This window comes from Saimiri boliviensis, chromosome 9, assembly GCF_048565385.1.
Source record: "Saimiri boliviensis isolate mSaiBol1 chromosome 9, mSaiBol1.pri, whole genome shotgun sequence".
In the NCBI taxonomy this organism is placed as follows: domain Eukaryota; kingdom Metazoa; phylum Chordata; class Mammalia; order Primates; family Cebidae; genus Saimiri; species Saimiri boliviensis.
In genome coordinates this window covers 43,550,544-43,572,467 of record NC_133457.1, presented here as the reverse complement: position 1 = coordinate 43,572,467, position 21,924 = coordinate 43,550,544, and the positions used below count along the sequence as shown (strand labels likewise).

At 34.2% G+C, this 21,924-nt stretch overlaps 1 protein-coding gene and 1 long non-coding RNA gene across 5 annotated transcripts in view; one reads left to right on the top strand and one right to left on the bottom strand.

Moving 5' to 3' along the window:
- Positions 1–21,924, bottom strand: part of ZCWPW2 (zinc finger CW-type and PWWP domain containing 2) — a 153,945-nt gene that overhangs the window by 49,172 nt on the left and 82,849 nt on the right. For all 4 annotated transcript variants that reach the window (XM_074405769.1, XM_074405768.1, XM_074405771.1 and 1 more), the window contains exon 4: positions 7,697–7,814. In XM_074405769.1, coding sequence (XP_074261870.1) covers positions 7,697–7,814 — 118 coding nt within the window. The remainder of the gene's footprint in view (positions 1–7,696; positions 7,815–21,924) is intronic.
- Positions 1–21,924, top strand: part of LOC141585633 (uncharacterized) — a 95,590-nt gene that overhangs the window by 6,103 nt on the left and 67,563 nt on the right. The gene's annotated exons all lie outside the window — the stretch shown is intronic.

Sequence of the window (21,924 nt, the reverse complement as noted above, 5' to 3'; positions counted from 1 at the left end):
TCAGCTCATGTATTTAAAACAACTATGATTAAAATGCTAAAAGCTGTAGTGTTAAAAGTAGACAACATGCAAGAACAAATGAGTAATGTATGCAAAGAAATAAAAATTTTAAGAAAGATTCATAAGAAATGCTTGAGAGCAAAAGCAATGTAACATAAGAAGAATGTGTTTGATGTGTTCATCAGTGAACTAGACACGGCTAAGGAAAGAATCTTTGAGCTTGAGGATATATCAGTAAAAACCACCAAAACTAAATAAAAACCACCAAAACTAAAAGAGAAAAGACTGAAAAAAGATAAAACAGAATGTCCAAGAAGTATGGAACAACTAGAAAAGTGTGACATACTCATAATAGGCATAACAGAATGAAAAGAGATACAGGAACAAAAAAAAATTCAAAACAATAATAACTGATAATTTCCCCCAAACTAACATCAGATGCCAAACCACAGATCCAGAAGCTCAGAAAACACCGAATAAGATAATTGCCAAAAATCTATATATCATACTCAAACTGTGGAAAAGATTAAAAATAAAATCTTGAAAGAAGTTAAAGAAAAAAACCACCTTACCAATAAATAGAAAAGTAAAGGTAACAATTACAACCAACTTTTTCTCAAAACCACACAAGTGATAAAACAGCTGAGCAGAATAAAGTGTTGGCAAAATAACCCACACACCTAGAATTCTACACTCTGAAATTATCATTATTATTTTTATTCCTTTTGAGATAGGATCTCGCTCTGTTACTCAGGTCAGAGTGCAGTGGCACAATCATGGCTCACTACAGCCTTGACCTCCCGGGCTCAAGCAATCCTCAGTCTCCTGAATAGCTGGGACTACAGATGCACAACTGGCTAATTTTTGAATTTTCCATAGAGACAGAATCTCGCTATGTCGCCAACTTTTTAAAATTTCAAAATCACAAAGACAGAAAAAGAGTGAAAGGCAAAAAATAGTAACAAAGAAAAAGGTCAATAAATAGAAAATAGTAACAAATATGATAGTTATTAATCTATGACATTAAAAATAATCATTTTAAACATTAATGGCCTAAATAGAAAAATTAAAAGAAAAATATATTATGCTAACCCGAATGAAATGGAGGCATGAGTAGTTGCATTAATTTGAAACACAGCAGACTTCAGAGCAAGGAAAGTTATTAAGAATAAAGAGGGTCATGCATATTAGTAAAGAGATCAATACTTAAAGAAGACTGCAACCTTTAATGTGCATGCACCTAACAGCAGAGCATCAAAGTATGAGAAGCAAAAACTGATAGAACTGCAGGGAGAAATAAATAAATCTACTATCATAGCTGGAGACTTCAACAATCATCTATCAGAAATGAATAAAATCAGCAAAAAGAAAATCAGTAAAGACACAGTTGAACTCAAAAGCACCATCAACCAACTGGATAATTTGACGTCTGTAATCTACTTTAACCAACAACAGCAGAATACACATCCTTCTTAAGCTTACATGAAACTTTCAGCATAACGGACCACATTCTCAGCCATAAAAAATACCCTAACACATTTAAAAGAATGTTAACACATTTAACATCTTTTCACAGACCAGAATGGAATTAAGCCAGAAAGTGATAGTAGAGAGAAAGGTGAAAATCCAAATACTTGGAGATTAAGCAACACACTTCTAAGTAATACACAGATCAAAGAAAAAAATCTCAAGAAAAATTCAAAAATATTCTGAACTAAATGAAAATGAAAGCACAACTTATCAATCATGGGATGCTGCAAAAGCAATGTTCAGAGGAAAATTTATGGCATTGAATGCATCTATTAGAAAAGAACAAAGCTCTAAAATCAATAATCTAAGCTTCTACTTTGGAAACTAGAAAAACACAAAAGGACAGGCTAAATCCAAAATAAGCTGAAGAAAAAAAATAAAAGAGCAGAAATCAACGAAATTGAGAACAGTAGATGGAGAAAAATCATAGCTAGTTCTTTGAAAGTAAGTAAAACTGATAAGACTCTAAAGAAGAAGGAAGGAAGGAAGGAAAGAAGGAAGGAAGGAAGAGAGGCAGAGAGGGAGAGAGGAAGGGAGGGAGGGACAGATGGAGGGAGGGAAGAAGGGAAGAAGGAAGGAAGGAAGGAAGGAAGGAAGGAAGGAAAGAAGAAAGGAAGGAGGGAGGGAGAAGTAAGATAGGAAATGAAGGAAAAAAGGAAGGCAAGAGGGAAGGAAGGGAGAAAGGGAGGGAGGAAGGAATGAAGGAATAAAACAAGGAAGGAAGGAAGGGAGGAAGAAAAGGAAGGAAAGAGGAGAGGAAAGGGAGAGAGGCAGGCAGACACAAATTACTTATATTAGAAATGAAAGAGATAGACATTATAACAAATCCCATGGACATTAAAAGAAAATAAAGGAATATTATAAACAACTCTATGCCCACAAATTTGATGATCAATTAAATGGACCAATTTATTGAAAGAGACACTCTGTTAAAATTCTCACAAACAGGCAATCTGAATAGCCTTACACCTATTAAAGAAATTGAATCAATAAAATAACCTTCCCAAACTAAAAGCAGCAAGCCCAGATAGGTTCACTGGTAAATGCTATCAAACATATAGGAAGAAATTATGCTGGTTCTCCATAACCTTTTCCAGAAGATAGAAGAAGAGAAAATACTCCTTAATTCATTCAATGCAAGGTAGTTCAAAAATTGGAAACCAATTAATGTAATACATCAATTGTATCAACAGGCTAAAGAAGAAAAATCACACGATCATATAAACAGATCACAGAAAAGTGTTTGGCAAACAAACAAAAAAACAACCCTCAGGACACAAGGAAGATAGGGGAACTTCCTAAGCTTCGTAAAGAGCATTTACAAAACATCTAAAGCTAACATCATAATTACTGGTAACAAACTAGAAGCTGTCATGCTAAGATGAAGAACAAGTCAAGGGTTTTCTCTCTCACCACTCTTCTCAATATTGTACTGGAATTTCCAGATAATGAAGTAAGAAAAGAAATGAAAATAAAAGGTATACAGTTTTGGAAGGAAGAAGTAAAACTTTCTATGCACATGATATGATTGTCTATGTAGTAAATCCAAAAGAATCAACCAAAAAACCCTGTAGTTAATAACAAATTATAGCAAGGTTGCAGGATACAAGGTTAATATGCAAAAATAGCTTTCTGTCATACCAGCACCAAACAGGTAGAACATGAAATGAAAGCACATTAGAATTTACATTGACAACCCCAAAGTGAATTAGTTAAGCATAAATCTAAAAAAAAAAGTACAAGATCTAAATGGGGAAAACAACCAAACTCTGATAAAATAACTCAAAAAAGAAGTAAATAAACTTGAAGATATTCCATGTTCATCGATAAAAAGACTAAATATTGTCAAGATGTGAATTCTTTCCAACTTGATATATAGATTCAACACAATCCCAATGAAAATGCCAGCAAGTTATTTTGTGAAATCAACAAATTGATTCTAAAATTTACAGGGAAAGGCAAAAGACGCAGAATAGCCAACCCAATATGGAAGGAGAAGAACAATGTTGCAGACAGATAAAAAATAAGTAGCTGCCAAGAAATAAGAGGGAGGTAGAAACAAACAGCTGGAACACAGAGGATTTTTAGTGCAGTCAAAATATTCTGTATGATGATATTACAATGGTGAATACAGGTCACTGATACATTTCTCCAAACCCACAGACTGCAAGACACCAAGAGTAAACCCTAACGTAAACTATGAACTTTGGGTAATAATGACATGTCAGTATAGGTTCACCAACCGTAACAAATAGATCTCATGGTATGGGATGTTGATAGTGGAGAGGCTGTGTGTTTACAGGTTGTGGGGAGGAGACATATGGGAACTCTCCATACTTTCCACTCAATTTTCTGTAAACTAAAAACTGCTCTAAACAATCAAGTCAATTTTTTAACAACATAAATTCTGGAAAAAAGTTGGAAATAGGGACATCCACTCTAAAATGCAGAGCATGTAAGAAAGTTTTAATCTGACAAAATCCTAAAGCTGAATTATAAAGACATTATATGAATAATGCTCTATTTATTTTTAGAAGTACAATTATAATGAATGTTTCTATATAGGATTAAAAAACTTTCTAGCCCCAGCAGAAAAATTACTTAATTACAGTAGTAGTAAAACAAAAACAGGGCAACTAAATTATGAGGATGAGATGGTTATCATCTGATTAGGTCCATATTTACATATATTTAAAGATCCTGCATATTTCAACAATGAGAGAGTTGCATCAGATAGAATACTATGCCAATTTCTGCATGCTAGGAAGACTTTAGGCTAAATATTGGGGTAATTTATTTCTAGGTTTGAAAAAGAAATTGTTAGGTGAAGAAGCCTTCAAAATTGCTGGGTTAAAATAAGTGGATTGCTGCTAAGTTATTCAACTTTGGTGAAATATCTAAACAGTGGCTACTTAGCTCTCAAAACTACTTTTGAATACAGTAAGAAGCTGAATACTTCAGCAGAATCTACATTGGATGCCAAGCAGACACAAGGATTATATTGACTATTTTGGAGATAATGAATTGTGAGCCTGTTATGGCAAAGACCAAACTCCTGGAATTCTGAAGTCCTGAAAGTTCATGCCCCTCTATTTTGGCTACTTAAGAGACAAAATGAAAGCATTTAGGCATACGGCTCTCAAGAACCAGGCTGAATTACGTAAAATTGCGTGTAAAAATGAGATTTTCAGCCAGAAAATGAGCTGTTGCTGCAAAAAGAATCAGAAATAATCCTTCTTCAGAGTTTCCAGATAGGCAAGCATGTCAAAAGACTCACAGCCAATGGAGACAGCAAGTCTATTCCTGGTGAGAAATAGATATAAGTTTAAAAAATAAATGACTATGTTACTTAAAACTATTAATGTTCAAAAAATTAAATGTCTAAAAGGCTGTTGTGGTTAAGAGAAATGTATAGTCTGCGCAACCCATAAAACTATATTTGTTACAAGAGAGTGTGTTCAACCTTTATTGCTAATACACAGAGACATTATATTTTCGGCACAGGAATCAAATCACATTTGTAGTAATAAATGTCTCTTCTCCTGAGAATAAACCTGATTAGTATACTTGTCATTCTTTTTCCACTCCTTTCAAACTTACTTATTTGCTTTAAAACCTAAATTTAGGTGGCTGGGTTGAAATTTAAATTTTTCTTAAGTAAAACCTTTTCACATATAAACATTTTGTAAACATAAATTAAAGTTTCCCAAAGGAGAAAAAAAAAAATCATTGCTACTTTAAAATTTAGTCAGCATCAAAGTCCAGATCCTTCTATCCATAGAGTCATTTGTTTAGAACTTAAAGAAAAAAAAGGGGGCCTTGTAAAATATAAAACGATTATAATCACTAAGCAAAAAAAATTTTAAACATACTTAAGTTTAATAAAAATTATCATTTTATGTGGCAATCATACTCTTTTCAGAGTAAAAATGTGTCATATCCATAGATCAATGGAATGGAATAAAGAACTCAGAAATAAGGCTATGTGTCTACAACTATCTGATCTTCAGCAAACCTGACAAAAACAAGCAATGGGGAAAGGATTCCCTACTTAATAAATGATGCTGAGTGAACTGGCTAGCCATATGTAGAAAACTGAAACTGGACCCACCTCCACCCGACTTTCTTACACCATATACAAAAATTAACTCAAGATGGATTAAAGACTTAAATGTAAAACCCAAACTATAAAAACCCTGGAAGACAACCTAGGCAATACCATTCTGGACATAGGCATGGGCAAAGATTTCACGATGAAGTCATCAAAAGCAACCGCAACATAGCAAAAATTGACAAATGGGATCTAATTAAACTAAAGAGCATAGCAAAAGAAACTATCAACAGAGTGAGCAGACAACTTACTAATGGAAGAAAATTTTTGCAATCTATGCATCTGACAAAAGTCTAATATCTACCATCTCTAGGGAACTTAAACAAATTTATAAGAAAAAACAACCCATTAAAAAGTGGTCAAAGTACACAGACAGACAATTTTCAAAAGAAGACATACATGTGGCCAACATACATATGAAAAAAAGTTCAACATCACTGATCATTAGAGAAATGCAAATCAAAACCACAATGAGATACCATCTCATACTAGAGTGGCCATTATTAAGAAGTCAAAAAATAACTGATGGTGTTGAGGGTTGAGGAGAAAAAGAAATGCTTATACACTGTTGGCGGGAGTGTAAATTAGTTCAACCATTGTGGAAGACAGTGTGGTGATTTCTCAAAGACCTACAGGCAGAAATACCATTCAATCCAGCAATACCATTACTGGGTATATACCCAAAGGAATATAAATCATTCTATTATAAGGACACCTGCAGCCAGACATGGTAGCTTATGTCTGTAATCCCAACACTTTGGGAGGCTGAAGCACACAGATCATGAGATGAGGAGTTCGAGACCAGCCTGGCCAATATGATGAAACCATGCCTCTACTAAAAATACAAAAATTAGCTGGGCATGGTGGCACGTGCCTGTAATCCCAGCAACTTGAAAGGCTGAAGCAGAAGAACTGCTTGAATTCGGGAGACAGAGTTGCAGTAAATCAAGATCGCGCCACTGCACTCCAGCCTGGGTGACAGAGCAAGACTCCATCTCAAAAAACAAAAAATAAAAGAAACACATGCACATGTATGTTCAACACTATTCACAATAGCAAAAACAATGAATCAACCTAAATGCCCATCAATGGTAGACTAGATAAAGAAAATGTGGTACCTGTACACTGTGGAATACTATGCAGCCATAAAAAATGATATCAGTCCTTTGCAGAGACATGGATAGAGCTGGATGCCATTAGCCTTAACAAACTAATGCAGGAACAGAAAACCAAATACTGCATGTTCTCACTCATGTGGGAGCTCAATGATGAAAACACATGGGCATATAGAGAACAGCACACATTGGTGTTTATCAGAGGGTGCAAGGTGGGAGGAGGAAAAGGATCAGGAAAAATAACTAATGTGTGCTAGGCTTAATACCTGGGTTATGAAATATCTGTATAACAAATTCTCATGACACAAGTTTACCTATATAACAAGTCTGCACATGTACTCAAAAGTTAAATGTATACAAAAACATGTCATACGTATTACAATCTTCCACATAGTTTCACTTAAAAAGCTATCTATACGTCACAGTACTGAGAATTCAATAAAACTTTCTTTGAAACTAACCGGAAATATTATCACAATTTTTCACCTAATTTTTTAAAAGTTGAAGTTTATCTTTTACTCCTGCTCTGAACTTATTTTAAAACACAACATTTTGAAAATACTCTGTCCTGTATTTTATACAGCATATCCAAGTGAAATTTTTATGCTAGGAACATATTTAAAGCTAGAGTTCCCATTGTGAAATATATGTCTTTGAAATACACAAGAGGACCTATGTAGATAGACTAAGAGTAAAGAAAATAACAAAAGTGCTAACAAGAACGCCTATATTTAAATAAAGTGTATGTTTAGTCATTGAAAATTGTTTCAGGGGACCAAATATATGCTATTTGTTTATATAAAAACATTTTCCAATGAACAATGATATACTACTTCCCTATGAAGAGTGACAGAAACTTTTGAATGAGCAAACATACTTTGGAAAACATGCATTTGAATAAATCCTTATTTTGGAGTGATAAAGAAAAAAAATTATATACCTTGTTGTTTTGACAGGCAGCACATTTCCAGTCTTCGCTCATGAGAATATCCATAGAGTAGACATGCTTCTTTTAGTGCACTTTTATACCATTTCTTTTTTTTCTTACATTTTTCTGGCTATATAAATATAGGAAAAAGAATAAAATTCATTTTAAATGTATAACTTTGTTTTAAAATCCACCTAACTATTAAGATGGAACTAAATCTGATCTGGAGCATTGTATGGTATATTTCTCAGACTTTGGTATCTCATTATTATTTTAGAATTCAGCAAAATTGTGAAAATTTTGCAAATTAATAGTCAAAAGGGTCAGATGCTTGGTTCACTAAGATAATAGTGATAATATTATTCATCTTACACTTAGAAAGTTACAAAAGGCCCTCAATGTAACAAAATAGTTAATATTAATACATTTGGCAGGGCGCGGTGGCTCAAGCCTGTAATCCCAGCACTTTGGGAGGCCGAGGCGGGTGGATCACAAGGTCAAGAGATCGAGACCATCCTGGTCAACATGGTGAAACCCTGTCTCTACTAAAAACACAAAAAATTAGCTGGGCATGGTGGTGCGTGCCTGTAATCCCAGCTACTCAGGAGGCTGAGGCAGGAGAATTGCCTGAACCCAGGAGGCGGAGGTTGCAGTGAGCCGAGATCGCGCCATTGCACTCCAGCCTGGGTAACAAGAGCGAAACTCCGTCTCAAAAAAAAAAAAAAAAAAAAATTAATACATTTAATAAGAATAATGTTGATTTCCTTTTAAATGACATAGCAATTACACTAAAGAGGTACAAATCGAAAAGCAAGTTTCTTATTAGAAGAAAATTAATTTGGCAGTGTGTGGTGGCTCATGCCTGTAATCCCAGTTACTAGGGAGGCTAAGGAAGGAGAATCACTGGAACCTGGGAAGCAGATGCTGTAGTGAGCTAAGATCACACCACTGCACTCCAGTCTGGGTGACAGAGTAAGACTCTGTCTCAAAAAAAAAAAAAAAAAAAAAATCTATTCACGTCTAGTTTTAGTGTTACAGCAGATATTAACACATGCATACAAGTTTCTTAAACTTCCTGTGCCTTAGTTTCTTTGTTTAAAAAATGTGAATAACCATACATCATAAGGTTTCATGAGTATGCAATAAAATAATACAGTTTTATGGCATAATAATAACTCAGTAAGTTATTTTACTTGTACACAGCACATTTTCTTAATATATATTTGGTTTTCAAAGAATATATTTTAATAACAAAAACAAAATTTAAAAAATCTGTGTCAAAAATAAACATTAAATTGACCTAGTCCAATAATCTTTTCAGTGTTATTTTAAAACTTGCCAAAAATAATTTTCATAATGTTTTCAAATGTTACATTTATAAAATTCATGCCATCATTTTCATTTTGAGTATTTACCAGCAAAAGGAATATGGCTATTTATTTTATTAACCTATAATTAACACCTATCTATAATGATTATATCTTTCTTGTAGATGTGTAAAATAATTCACCCTTTACACAGAAGTATAAATCTATATAAGACCCATATTGAAGTAATTCAGAGAATGAAACTATATATTTAAAGCTATTCTCAATGTCACTATATTCTTAGAGTTCCCCAAATTAATATCAACTATGTGTTCCCACTACACATAATACTTTCATTTACTAATTTACTACTTGATGATTTCTATTACAGTTATTTGTGTTCATGACATCACCAATAAAATGAAAGGTCCATGAAGATGGAAGCAATAAGCAATATGTTATTTTTGCATCCTCCGCAGTACTCATCTGACTACACCTCATGGTATATTACGTAAAGCATTCAGAAAGAGGCAGTTAAATTGCATTTGGCCCTGGGCACTGATCAACTTGACATAAAAGCAATAAAACAATAGGATCGAACAAAAATCTACTTTTGGACACACAATCTCTGAATTTCATTCATGAAGTAAGGTTTTTTCATGGGAAACAGATGAAAAGATAGGCAGATATAATTCACTAAATATTGGAAATTTTAAATTATTTTAAGGATGTCTAAGATTCACAGATTTAAGACATTTCTGCAAGTCGAATGTTATAATCTTAAATTAGAAATTATAGTGAAAAATCACTTTAAAGCTTGTAGCATTAAATAGTTGCTATACTATTCTGTATATAGGAATAGTGTAGAAACAGTTCCTGTAATATTCTCTATAGCAGGGGTCAGACCATTCCTCGTCCGTGGCCGGTTAGGAACTGGACGGCACAGCAAGAAGTGAGTAGGGGACAAACAAGCATTACTGCCTGAGCTCCACCTCCTGTCAGGTCATCTGTGGCATTAGATTCTCATAGGATCATAAACCCTATTGTGAACTACACATGTGAGAGATCTAGGTTGTGTGCTCCTCATGAGAATCTAATTCCTCATGATCTGTCACTGTCTACCATCACCACCAGATGGGACCCTCTAGCTGCTGGAAAACAAGCTCAGGGCTCCCACTGATTCTACGATACGGTGAGTTATATAATTATTCATTACATAGTACAATGTAATAATAATAGAAATAAAGTGTACAATAAATGTAATGTGCTTGAATCATCTCAAAACCATCCCTCTCCCTTCCCCAGTCCATGGAAAAATTGTCTTTCATGAGACCAGTCCCTGGTACCCAAAAGGCTGGGGACTGCTGCCCTATGGAAATGGTATGGAAAAATAGTTTTAAAATCTTTTTGAGAAAAATCAGTGTCATATAGTTAAAATAAACTTTGACAACTCAGGGGAACTGAAAAGGTTTGTTTTAAAACTTGTGTCTGGGAGTCTTGAAACTTATCAGTAGGCATGTGCCACCTAGTGGTAATACAAATTAAAACCTTCTAAGGAACTCAAAAAGCTAAGGATCTATTTTATGAACAATTTTGATTTCCAAATTAGGCTCAACTGTGCTTTGTATTTTTAAACTATTCTTTTTTAAATTGAAGACATAATATGGTGCAAAGTCTCACAGTATAGAATGTGCCTTCCTTCCCATCCGAGGTACTATTTCTCCCAAAAGCCACTATTACTAGTTTCTTTTACAGTTTTCCAGAGAGATATATTTATATAATCATATAATTTATATATTATAACATTAAATATTTCTATAACTTATATAAATATATAATAAATGTTATGAATAGTTATATTTTTACATTTTCTTTCAGATTGCTGAATTTATTGATTGATTCGGCATATTCTAGACTCTCAGGATCTATCACTGAAGAAAACAGACAAGGCTTACATTTTAGCCTATGAGAACACACAACTATAACATGCAAAAAAATAAGGCTATATATATTATAGGAGGTGATAAGTGCTCTGTAATAAAAATAAAAGGTAAGGCAAAGTCAGGGTGATCATGAGTGCTGAGGGGTGGGTACTAACCGGTCAAGGTAACTCTCTCATTGAAAAGGTGACATTTAGGCCATGATCTCCCTGAAGGAGGCCAGGAAGTTAGCCATATATATATTCAAGGAAAGCGTACTCCAGGCAGAGAAAAAATCCTCTAATGTGGGAGAGTACGTGTGTATTCAAGAAGCATCAAAGAATCCAGGGTAGCTGAGTCTGAATGATGAAGACAGAGAGTAATAGGAAATGATTTCAGAAAATTAACACGGGCCACATCATCAAGGCCTTTGCAAGCCATAGTAGGGTCTTTGGCTATTACTTTGAGTGAAATAGGTACTAGCACAGAGTTCTGAGCATAAAAGAAATATTTAATTTGAATTAATGTTTTTAAATAAATCATTGTGATTGTTTTCAAGAGGAAAGGCTATACAGAGGCAAGTATAGAAGCAGGACGATGAGGTAGGAGGCTATTACAATAATTTATGCAAGACATGATGGCAATGCAGACCAGGGCAGTGACAGTTACTGTGGTGAAAAGTGTTAGGATTCTGGACATAATTTGATGATAGAGCAAAAAGAATTTCCTGACTACTTAAAAACTGGTTTTGGGAGAAATGGAGGATTACTATAGGATTTTTGAACTGAGCAGGCACAAGGATGGAATTTTCTATCTACTGAGATCAAGCAGACTGTCAAGAAAGAAAGATTTGGAGAAAGATCAAGAGTTTGGACATGCTGATATGAGACTTCTCAATACCCAAGAGGAAGATAATTACATCGAGGTGGAGATGTCAAGTAGCAGTTGTATACAGAAATTCAGGACAGAAAACTTGTACTTGTTTGTAATTCCTAAATCTAGAAAACCTGCAGGTAAGATTTAGGAATTACAAACAAATACACATACACAAATGCACACACACACAGTATTTATTGATTCAACATATTCTTGACTCTCAGGATCTATCACTGAAGAAAACAGACAAAGCTTACATTCTAGCCTATGAGAAGAGAAATCTACAAAAAACATAAAAAATTAGGCTATAGTATAGGAGGTGATATGGATGAGAGAACTAAAGGAATGAGAAAACAGATGTTTGTACATCCACATATGTGGTGTGTACGTACCCCTATTTATTTGACAATGCCCAAGTGAACATTTGGATTGTTTCTAATACACTATTGGAAACAATGCTGAAAAAAAAAAGTTTTGTCCGTATGTCATGTTTCCCATGTGAGAGTATACTGAAAGAAGAATCCCAAGACATAAAATTGCAGGTTTAATGTATGTATATTTTAAATTTTGGAGACTATTGTGAAATCACTTTTGAACGAGGAGCTCAAAGTTTACAATGTCACAAGCAATATATTTATTTCCCCACACCTTGCAGAACACTTCTGTTCCAAGCTTTTACATCTTTGCCAATCTTTATAAATTTTTAATTTTTGTAGGTACAGAGTAGGTGTATATATTAATGGGTTACATAAGATATTTTGATACAGGCATGTAATATGTAATAATCATATCAGGGTAAAAGGGATATGTAACACCTCTAGCATTTATCTTTTGTTACAAACAATCCAATTATACTCTTTAGTTATTTTTAAATATAAAATTAAATCATTTTTAACTATAGTCACATTTTGTGCTAGAAAATACTAGGTCTTATTCATTCTTTCTATTTTTTGTTCTCATTAACCATCTCCACTTCCAGCTGACACTCCATTACCCTTCCCAGCCCCTGGTAACCACCTTATACTCTTCACATTGATGAGTTCAACTCTTTCAATTTTTAGCTTCCACAAATGAGTGAGAACAGGCAGAGTTTATCATTCTGTGCTTATTTCACTTAACATAATGATCTCTAGTTCCATCCATGTTGCTGCAAATGATTGGATCTCATACTTTTTCATGGCTAAATAGTACTCCATGGTATGTATCACATTTTGTTTAACCATTCATATCTTGATAGACACTTTGGGTGCTTCCAAATCTTGGCTATTGTGAACAGTGCTACAATAAACACTAGAGTGCAGATTCTCTTCAATAAACTGATTTCCTTTTCAGGGGTTATATATGTAGGAGTGGAATGGCTGGATCACATGCTAGCTCTTTTTTGTGTGTGTGTGTGTGATGAAGTCTTATTCTGTCACCAAGGCTGGAGTATGAAGTACAGTGGCACAATCTCAGCTCAGTGCAGCCTCCACCTCCCAGGTTCAAGCAATTCTCCTGCCTCAGTCTCCCAAGTAGATGGGATTACAGGCATGCACCATCACGCATGGCTAACTTTTGTATTTTTAGTAGAGACAGGGTTTTGCCATGTTGGGCAGGCTGGTCTTGAACTGACCTCAGGTGTTACACCCATCTTAGCCTCCCAGAGTGCTGGGATTACAGGCATGAGCCCCTGCACCCAGCCTACTTTTAGTTTTTTGACAAACTTCCAAACTGTTCTCCATAGTAGTTGTATAATTGACATTTCCACCAACACTGTACAGGGTTTCCCTTTTCTCCACATCCTCACCAGCATTTGTTATTGCCTATCTTTTGGATATAAGCTATTTTAACTGGGGTAAGATAATACCTCAATGTAGTTTTAATTTGCCTCTCTTGTTATCAGTGATGTTGAGCACCATTTCATATGCCTGCTTGTCATTTGTATGTTTTTTTGAGAAATGTCTATTCAAATCATTTACCTATTTTTTGATTGGATTATTAGATTTTTTTTCCTTAAGAGTTGTTGGAGCTTCTTATATATTCTGGTTATTAGTCCCTTGTCAAATGGGTAGTTAGCAAATATTTACTCCCATTCTGCGGGTTGTCTCTTCACTTTGTTCGTTGTGCCCTTTTGTAATAATCTAGTTTGTGTTATTCTAACTGACTCCATCTCAGCAGTTAAGCTCCAGCTTAGCTTCTCCCTCCCTGCCTCGGCCCCCACAGGTGCATTACTGGGTCATGCTGTACTCAAAGCTTTGAACCGTTAAGAGTGGTTCACACTGTTCACAGCACCTGTAACCACTGTAACGGCATCCTGCTTGGCAAGTCTACCTGCTATTGTGAATACTTTCCTTGGTGATTGAATGTGTGTAAAGTTCCCCCTGCGACCCCCACCCCTTGATGATTGTATGGAAATACCCTTAGCAACCAACAATCCTGGGAACCTCCTGCCCCCTGGTTACCAGCTTCCTTATCTAACTTGCTTGTTCTGCTTCTGTAAAATTCCACTTCAGCTAGTTTCCCACTCCCCTACCTAAATCAAAGTATAAAGAGAAATCAAGCCCCTTCCTCGGGGCCTAGAGTAGATTGAGCATTAGCCATCTCTCGGTCACCAGCTAATTAATAAAGGACTCTTAATTTGGAACTCAGAGCGTGGTTCTTTCTTTCCAACTCGCTTGGATACAACACTTTGTTGTGCAGAAGCTTTTTAACTTGATGTGATCCCATTGTCCAATTTTGCTTTGATTGCCTGTGCTTGTGGAATATTACTCAAGGAATCTTTGCCAAGACTGATGTCCTGGTGAGTTTCCCCAAAGTTTTCTTGTAGTAGTTTCACAGTTTGAGGTCTCAGAGTTAAGTCTTTAATCCATTTTGGTTTGGTTTTTGTATAGGATGAGAGATATGGTTCTAGTTTCATTCTTCTACATATGAATATTCAGTTTTCCCACTACCATTTATTGTAAAGACTGCCCTTTCCCTAATGTCTGTTCTTTGCACCTTTGTCAAAAATGAGCTCATTGTAGATGTATATGGGTTTATTTCTGGGTTTTCTATTCTATTCCACTGGTCTGTGTGTCTGCTTTTATGCCAATACCGTATCATTTTGGTTACTATAGCTCTATAGTATAATTTAGAGTCAAGAAATGTGATTTTTTTCAGTTTTGTTCCTTTTGCTTAGGATACGCTATTCTGAGCCTTCCGTGGTTCCATATAAATATTAGATTCTTTTTTCTATTTCTGTGAAGGATGTCATTGGTATTTTCATAGGGATTGGATTGAATCTGTAGACTACTTTGGGTAGTTTGGACATTTTAACAATATTGATTATTCCAATCCATAACCATGAAATAGGTTTTCATTTTTTTCTGTCCTCTTCAATTTCTTGCACCAGTGTTTCACTGTTTTCATTGCAGAAAATTTTCACTTTTTTGGTCTAGTTAATTACTAGGTATTTTATTTTATAGGCAGCTAATGTAAATGGTATTACTGTTTTATTTGTTTTTCAGATTGTTCACTGTTGGCATGTAAATCTCCCATTGATTTTTGTATGTTGATTAGTATCCTACAACTTTACTGAATTTAATTATCAGTTCTTATAGCTTTTTGATGAAGTCTTTAGGTTTTTCCAAATGTAAGATATATCACCTGCAAACAAGGGTAATTGACTTCTTCCTTTCCAATTTGGATGCTCTTTATTTCTTTCTCTCGTCTGATTGCACTACCTACCACTATGTTGAATAACAATGGGCATCCTTCTCATCTTCCAGATTTTAAAGAAAAGGCTTTCAGTTTTTCCCCATTTAGTATAATACTAGCTATGTGTCTGTCATATAGAGCTTTTATTATATTGAGGTATATGCCTTATGTACCCAGTTTTAGGATGTTTTTATCATAAAGGGATGCTGAATTTTTCCAAATTCTTTTTTCAGCATCAATTGAGATGATCATATGGTTTTTTATCCTTCATTCTGTTGATATGGCATATTGATTGATTTGTGTATGCTGAACCAATCCTGTATCCTTGAGATAAATCCCACTTGGTCATAATGAATCATCTTGTTAATGTGTTGTTGAATTATATTTGTTAGTACTGTGTTGAGGATTTTTGCATCAATATTCATTGGAGATATTGGCTTGTCATTTTCTTTTTTGATGTGTCTTTGTCTGGCTTTGGTACTAGGGTAATACTGGCCTCATAGAATGAGTTTGGAAGTTTCCCTCCTCTTCTATTTTTTGGAATAATTTCACTAGAATTGGTCTTAGTTATTCTTTAAATGTTTCATAGAATTCAGCAGTGAAGCCATCAGGTTCTGGGGTTTTGTTTACTGGGAGACTTTTTATAACAGTTTTTATCTTGTTACTTGTTATTGGTCTGCTCAAGTTCTGGATTTCTTTGTGGTTTGATCTTGGTAGGTTGACTGGTCTAGAAATTTATCCATTTCTTCTAGATTTTCCAATGTATTGGCATATAGTTGTTCATGGTAGCCAATAATGAACCTTTGAATTTCTGTGGTGTCGATTATAATGTCTCCTTTTCCATCTCTCATTTTATTTATTGGGTATTATCTCTTTTTTCTTAGTCTGGCTAAAGGTTTGTCAATTTTCTTTCACTTTTCAAAAAAATTTTGTTTTGTTGATATTTTGTATTTTTTGTTTCTATTTCATTTATCTCATCTCTAACCTTTAATATTTCTTTTCTTCTACTAATTTAAGTAAGAGAAAATCAATTGAGTTTGAGTTTTGTTTGTTCTTACTTTTCTAGTTCTATATGATGCATCATTAGGTTGTTCATTTAAAGTGTTTCTTCTTTTTTAATTTAGGCACTCATGACTATAAACTTCCCTTTTAGCACTGTATTTACTATATCTCATAGGTTTTAGTGTGCCATATTTTGATTATCATTTATTTCAATAAAATTTTTTTTCTTAATTTCTGCATTGAACCACTGCTTATTCAGGAACATGCTGTTTAATTTCCCTGTGTTTGTATAGTTTCCAAAATTCTTATTTATTTCTAGCTTTATTTCATTGCAGTAAGAAGTTACTTGACATATCTTCGAATTTTTTTGAATGTTTAAAGACTGGTTTTGTGACCTAACATATGGTCTATCTTCGAGAATCATCCATGTGCTGAGGCAAAAAAATAAAAATAAAAATGTGTATTCTGCAACTGTAAAATGGAATGTTCTGTAAATATCTATTAAGTCCATATGTTTCACAGAGCAGACTAAGTCTGATGCTTCCTCTTCGATTTTCTGTCTGGAAGATCTGTCCAATGCTTAAAGTGGAATGTTGAAGTCTCCAGCTACTATTGTATTGGGATCTACCTATCTCTTTAGCTTTAGTAATATTTGCCTTATATATCTGGGTGCTCTAGTGTTGGGTGCACACACACACACACACATTTACAACTGTTACATCCTCTTGATGAATTAACTTCTTTATTATTATATAATGACCTTCTTTGTCTCTTATAGTTTTGTCTCGAAACCTATATTGTCTGATATTAAGTATAATTACTCCTTCTCTTTTGTGGTTTCCATTGGCATGGAATATCTTTTTCCATCTTTTATTTCCATTCTATGTGTGTCTTTATAGGTGAAGTATGTTTCTTGTAAGCAATGAATCCTTGGACTTTATTTTTATATCCATTCAGCCACTCTATGTCTTTTGATTGGAGAGTTTAGTCCATTTACATTCAATGTTATTATTGATAAGTAAGAACTTATTCCTGCTATTTTTTAAATTTGTTTTCTGGTTGTTTTACAGGCTTCCTTCGTTCCTTCCTTATTCTCTTCCTTTTAATGAAGGTTATTTTCCCTGGTGGCATAATTGAATTTATTGCTTTTTAATTTGTGTATTCTGTTGTATGTTTTTTTGATTTGTAGTTACCATGAGGCTTGTAAGTGTTATCTTATAACCTATTATTTTAAACTGATAACAATGCCTATCTGTTACATATAACAAACAAGCAAAATAAAAATAAAAACTCTGAATTTTAACTCTGTTCTCCCTCTTTTTAACTTTTTGTTCTATTTGTATCTTACTGTATTATCTATGTCTTGAAAAGTTGTTGCCATTACTATTTTTGAATGATTCATCTTTTAGTCTTTCTACTGAAGAGAAGTTTACACACCACAGTTACAGTGTTAACAATATTCTGTGTTTTTCTGCGTACTTACTATTGCCAGTGAGTTTTGGATCATCAGATGATGTTGTATTGCTCACTAAGATCTTTTCTTTCTGATTGAAGCATTCTTTTTATCATTTCCTCTAGGACAGGTCTGGTGTTGAGGAACTCTCTCAGCTTTTGTTTGTCTGGGAAAACCTTTATTTCTCTTGCATGTTTGAAGGATATTTATGCCAGATACACTATTCTAGGTTAAAAGTGTTTCAACTTCAGCACTTCAAATATGTCATGCCACTCTCTACTGGCCTGTAAGATTTCCACTGAAAAGTTTGCTGTCAGATATATTGTAGTATCATTGTCTGTTATTTATCTCTTTTTTTCTTGCAGCTTTTAGGATCCTTTCTTTATCCTTGACCTCTGGGAGTTTGATTATTAAATGCTCTAATGTAGTCCTCTTTCTGTTAAATCTGCTTGGTATTAGATAATCTTCTCATATTTGGATATTGATATCTTTCTCTAGATTTGGGAAATTCTCTGCTATTATCACTTTAAATAAACTTTCTACCACTGTCTGTTTTTTTACTTCTTATTTAAGGCCAATAACTTAGATTTGTCATCTTTAGGCTATTTTCTAAATCTTGCAGGTGTGCTTCATTCTTCTTTTTCCTCTTTTGTCTCTTCTATGTATTTTCAAATAGTCTCTCTTCAAGCTCATTAATTCTTTCTTCTGCTTGATCAATTCTGCTATTGAGACTCTGAGGCATTCTTCATTATGCCAATTGCATTTTCAACCCAGAATTTCTGCTTCTTTTTAATTATTTCAATCTCTTTAAGTAATCTGATAGAATTGAAAATTCCTTCTCTGTGGTATCTTGAATTTCTTCGAGTTTCCTCAAAATAGCTACTTTGAATTTTCTGTCTGAAAGGTCACATATGTCTTCAAGATTAGTCCCTGTTGCTTTATTTACTTTGTTTGATCAAGTCATATTTTCCTGGGTGGTCTTGATGCTTGTGCGTGTTCGTTACTGTCTGGGCATTAAAGAGTTCAGTATTTATTGTAATCTTTACAGTCTGGGTTTGTTTGCACCTGTTCTTCTTGGGAAAGCTTTCCAGGTATTTGAAAGAGCTTGAGTGTTGCTTATCTGCACTGTATCTGCATTGGGAGCACTGTAAGCCCAATAATGCTATGGCTCTTGCAGACTCATGGAGTGGTGGATAAGATCTGGAAGAATTCTCTGAAATATCAGGCAGAGACTCTTGTTCTCTTTCCTTTCTTACTCCTAAACAAAGTCTTGCTCTCTGTGAGTCACCCGGGGCTTGGGGTGAGGTGACACAAGCAACCTTGTGGCCATCACCATTGGGACTACACTGAGTCAGCTATGAAGCGAGTATAGTACTGGGTCTCGCCCAAGGCCCACTGTAACCACTACCTGGCTACTACCTATTTTCTCTCAATGCCGTAGGGATCTACAATCAGCAGGTTGCACTTGTTTTTTAAAAGCCATTTATATTTTCTTTTATATGGAATAACTATTCAAATCCTGTGTTAGTATGCATAATGGTCTTTTTCTTATTGATTGTAAAATAATATTTTTTATATTTTAAAAAGTTACCCCTTTTTATATAAAAAAAATTACCTCTATGTACTACAAATATCCTCCTCTGCAGTTTTTGTTCATTTAAGTCTTTCCTCCTTGTAGAACTCGTTTGGACATGAGTATGATATATAGCTCTGACTTTATTATTTTCCCCATGTTACAATTTGTACCCATCCTATTTATTAAGCAATACAACTTTTCCTATTTGAGTAAAACCTGAAACATTAACTATAATTTCAAGTATTTTTGAGTTTATTTGTGGAATTTCTATGTAGTTCTATTAATCTGTCAAATCACTATTAGTACCATATTGCCTTAATTAGTAACATCGTATTAAAGCTATCATGTTTTATAGGCCTAAATCTCTCTCTTGTTCAATCTCCCAACCAATTTAGAATAAGTTTGCTTTGCCAAAAGTCTCATTTGTTTGTTTTTTAAATTGAGATCGCATTTAAATTAATTTAGGGAGAATGGACATCTTCCATATCAAATCTCCCACATCAAGAAGAGAAGAGGATTATATCTTTCCATTTACTCAAGTTTTATTTTTGAGACACAGTTTTGCTCTGCCACCCAGGCTGGAGTGTAGTGGCATAATCTTGGCTCACTGAAACCTCCACCTCCCAAGTTCAAGTGATTTTTGTGCCAGAGCCTTCCAAATAGCTGGGACTAAAGGTATGCGCCACCACAGCTGGCTAACTTTCCTATTTTTAGTAGAGACAAGGTTTCACCATGTTGGCAGGCAGGTCTTGAACTTCTGACCTCAGGTGATCTGTCTGCCTTGGTCTTCCAAAGTGCTGGAATTGCAGGCATGAACCACCACAGAGAATCTCACGTTTTATTTCCTGTCTCTTAGTAGCATTTGACATTTTATTCACACAGATCTTGCATATTGTTTCTTAGGCTTACACCAGTGTATTATTAATGTTTTGTTGCCATTATAAATGAGAATTCTGGTCTCTTCATATTTTTAAAATGGTTACTTCTTTTTATTTTCCTTCGAACTTTTATTTTAGGTTGAGGGGGCACATGTTCAGGTCCATTACATTGGTAAATTCCGTGTTGTGCAGGTTTGGTGTACAGATTATTTAATCACCCAGGTAATGAGCACAGTACCCAATAGGTAGCTTTTCTGTTTTCACCATCCTCCCACCCTACTAGAGGATTGCCTCAAGAAGGCCCTAGTGTCTACTGTTCCTATCTTTGTATATGTGTATACTCAGAGTTCATCTTCCACTTAGACATGAGCACATACAGTATTTGGTTTTCTGTTCCTGTATAAATTCTCTTAGTATAAAAAAATGACCTCTAACTCCATCTATATTGCTACAAATGACATGTTTTTGTTCTTTTTATGGCTATGTAGTATTCCCTGGTGTCTATGTAGCACATTTTCTTTATCCAGCCTACCATTGATGGGCATCTAGGTTGATTCCATGTATTTGCTATTGTGAATCATGCTGTGATGAACATACATGTGCTTGGGTCTTTAAGGCAGAAAGATGGTTACTTTTATACAGCAATTTTATAACCTGAAACACTACTGAATTTTCTTGTGTTTTTAACAGTTTTTTTCTTATTGGTTACAATAATAGTTTTTTGTTTGTTTGTTTGAGTTCCATGGGTTTTACAGGTATACAATTGTCTACTAATAGTGTAATTTTGCTGCTTCCTTTCTTGTATGGGCACTTTTGCTTCTTTCTCTGGTTAATTATATTAGTCAGAACAGAATAATATTACATAATAGCAGCAATTCTACCTACTTTTAAAAATTCAAATTTCCCACCTGAACAATCAATTTTTTCTCCAATTAAAATAAAATTGTAAAATGAGTTCATGTTGTTTCCATGAGATTTTTAAGTAATTCACATTTACTTAACTGCATTATTTTGAGAAACTAACAAGTTTGTTTGAAATCATCTCCATTAACATAGCTCCTTTAGACATTATCACAATCTTCCAATTTGAATCTTCGACTGAAAGGCTTCTGGATTGACAAGAAGGAAGCAAAGACTCATAATCTTACTAAACATAATAGATTCATCCCATATACTAATTACTAGGATAAAGTTTGTGAAAGATGAATGAGCATCATGCTTGAATGAATTACAGTAATACCATTATGATTAAGTTCAATCTTAAAATGCTATAGCATTTAAAGAGATAAATATTCAATTTGGAACACATTTAAATTATATTTTAGAAATAAATTAGCAAAGGAAACAAAGCTGTTTTATAAATAAAGTCAAATATGCTAAAACTACATTTTAAAAATTATCTTTTGAAAGCATGGAAACATTTACCTTTCTAACCAGCAATCAAATAGATAATTAAGTTCATATTCAACAATGAATTATTCAAAGCCAAATACTATTCAAAATAGGATTCAAGCTTAAGCAGAAAGCAACTGCCATTTAAACTTTTTCAATTGG